Source organism: Hydra vulgaris, chromosome 05, assembly GCF_038396675.1.
Source record: "Hydra vulgaris chromosome 05, alternate assembly HydraT2T_AEP".
In the NCBI taxonomy this organism is placed as follows: Eukaryota; Metazoa; Cnidaria; class Hydrozoa; order Anthoathecata; family Hydridae; genus Hydra; species Hydra vulgaris.
The window spans coordinates 24620001-24622500 of NC_088924.1; the positions used below are offsets into that span (position 1 = coordinate 24620001).

General features: G+C 25.4%; 1 protein-coding gene across 1 annotated transcript in view; it reads right to left on the reverse strand.

The window, feature by feature from the left end:
* Positions 1-2500, reverse strand: part of LOC136080283 (uncharacterized) — an 84426-nt gene that overhangs the window by 8853 nt on the left and 73073 nt on the right. Inside the window, exon 13 of the mRNA XM_065796899.1 lies at positions 887-936. Coding sequence (XP_065652971.1) covers positions 887-936 — 50 coding nt within the window. The remainder of the gene's footprint in view (positions 1-886; positions 937-2500) is intronic.

Here is a 2500-nt window from a genome sequence, read left to right on the forward strand (position 1 = left end):
AACACAATAGAAAAAGAAAAAGAGAATATATCCAGAAATAGAAAATATATCCAAAGTATATCCCTTCAACAAAAATTAAAAGTAATGTTTAGATTGCTGATAGCTTTACATTCTCACAAATGGCTGTTAAAAGAATAAATTTAAAAACAATGAAAAATGATGAAAATTAAACAAGTTCAAAAATCCAAAAAGATAAAAATTAAACAAATCAAACAGAATAGAAATCAAGAAGTTATAAACAATTCTTGCAAACAATGTGGAATAATCTAAATGTCACCAGATTATCCTAAACTGATAAATAAATGAACATTCAATTTAAAACATTGTATTTGGTATTTTATATTGTATATGGTATTGTGTATGGTATTTATATAACTAAATAGGATTTTTGAGAATAAAAATATTGTTAATAATTTGCTCTTGTACCTTGAAAAAGAATCTACATTTATTTTTTTATAATAAAAATATTAATTCTTCAATATCAATTTATTTGCAAAGCATCATAATACTTTGTTTATATTGTATTCTGTTTGTTAAAATATATTTCTTTCTGAGAACCTTATCTAACACTTAGTATTTTTTTGGAAATTTGTTAATATTTATTTTCTAATCCTAACATTGTAGCCAATACTAAATTTAAAATAGACAATGAACTGTATCCTTGGCTATAATTCACTTTATTTTAGTTCAGTACTTCGATTAGCATTTACTTTATATATTATTATTTCTATTAACATTTTCTGGTTACTTTATTTTTAGTGCTACTAGTAGCATTATTTTAGAAACTTCATTTATATAAATAATTGTTGAATAAAAAATAAATTTACGTATTAAATTTTGTAAATACAATAAAACTTATTGTGATTTTAAAACAAATAAAACTCACCATTCCACATAATTTCTTCACCATTTGAAAAATAACAAGCTGCTTTTGTCCTGAAAAAATTATGCAGTTTTTATTAGTGTTCATTTCTCTATTCAACTTATACTTACATCATATTTCTATTCAAATTTTCCTCAATTATTGTTTATATTCAGGCTCTTCTTAATTCATATCCTCGCAAAAGCATGTTAAGATAAAACTAAATAATTTAAATAAAAAGATATTTGCATGTGTATTGTATAAAAAAGCCTTGTTTGAAATGCTTTCTTTCAGTAATCTTATTGCTATACCAACGAAATGCGCTGAAATGATATACAATAACATTTATTTAAAAACAAATCAATTTAATGAAAACTTTGGCATAGTTAGTTATATAGATAGTTGATTTACTTCTTTAAGTACTTATCAACTACTCATGTTATTACGGACCTTCCACTCCTTACAGGGTAGTATTTTACGGTATTGAGCCAACGATAAGATTAGAATTTCTGAGAATAAGATATTAATATCATAGTGGCCCCCAAATTAAAATATTGCAGTTTAAATTCTAATCTTTCATATTTGTGGTGGTATCAACTGCAATGCAGTGAAAACAAATAAACTGTCAAAATGTATAAAAAACTACCCAAAAAATACCCATTACTGCAACTACAACAGGCTAAAAAAATCAAGGATAACCTTGATGAAAATCAGTGAAAAAAAGTTTGAATAAAACTGTACAAACCTGAAAAAAGTTTAAATAAAACTTTAGTGCCTGCAAGGTCACTAGTATTAAAACCGAGTCAACGAGTTCTATGAGTTATGAAGTCAATAAAAACAACATCACAAAAATCAAACAAAGAACTTAAAAATAATTTTTAGCATTAAATAATAAAAAGCGATTTAGAGGAGTCGCGTTAGACAAAAGCACATAATGAAATAATTTAAAAATTCTAGGCTAACATGAGAATGAATACAATAATACATTACGTTCCCCAGAGTGTGGCAAAAACACAAAGAATTAAAGATGACACAGATGAACTTAGTTATTTATAAAAAAAATAATAACAATAATAAGTGTGTTAAAAAGTTCGGAAAATTTGAAAAAGGTTTATACTTAAAAAATTAGTTAATGCAGTTGGGTACACCTAATGTACTAGTTGTGCCCCTTAAAAACAGTAAATGTTGCACTATAGCATAACTATAGCAGTTATGCTACAGTTATGCAACATCTACAATTTTCGAGGTTCAAATAATTTTGCACCAACTTTTTAGTTCTTCACAAACAATGCTCAGCTGGTTTAGTAGCTTCTGAAATCCAGGAACATTTTTGGCAGTTAATATGTAGTTAAGTATTTTAATTGGTTTGAATTATTAATGCTTTCCCTCTCTTTATACTAAAGATTTTCCACCAGCAACTTTTGTAGCTCTCTACTTCGTTTTTTTTTCTCTACAATTTTTCTCTTGTTATTTTCTCTACTGCTTTTTTTTTCTCTTGTGTGTTTTACTTTATTTTTATGCTTTTATATGTAGAAATGAATGTTAAATTGAAAATAGTATTGCTTATTTTTATTTAGCAGTTAAGATATACTTGTAAAACTTCACATTAAACATTTTAATTTTTTGAGTAAGAGTTTT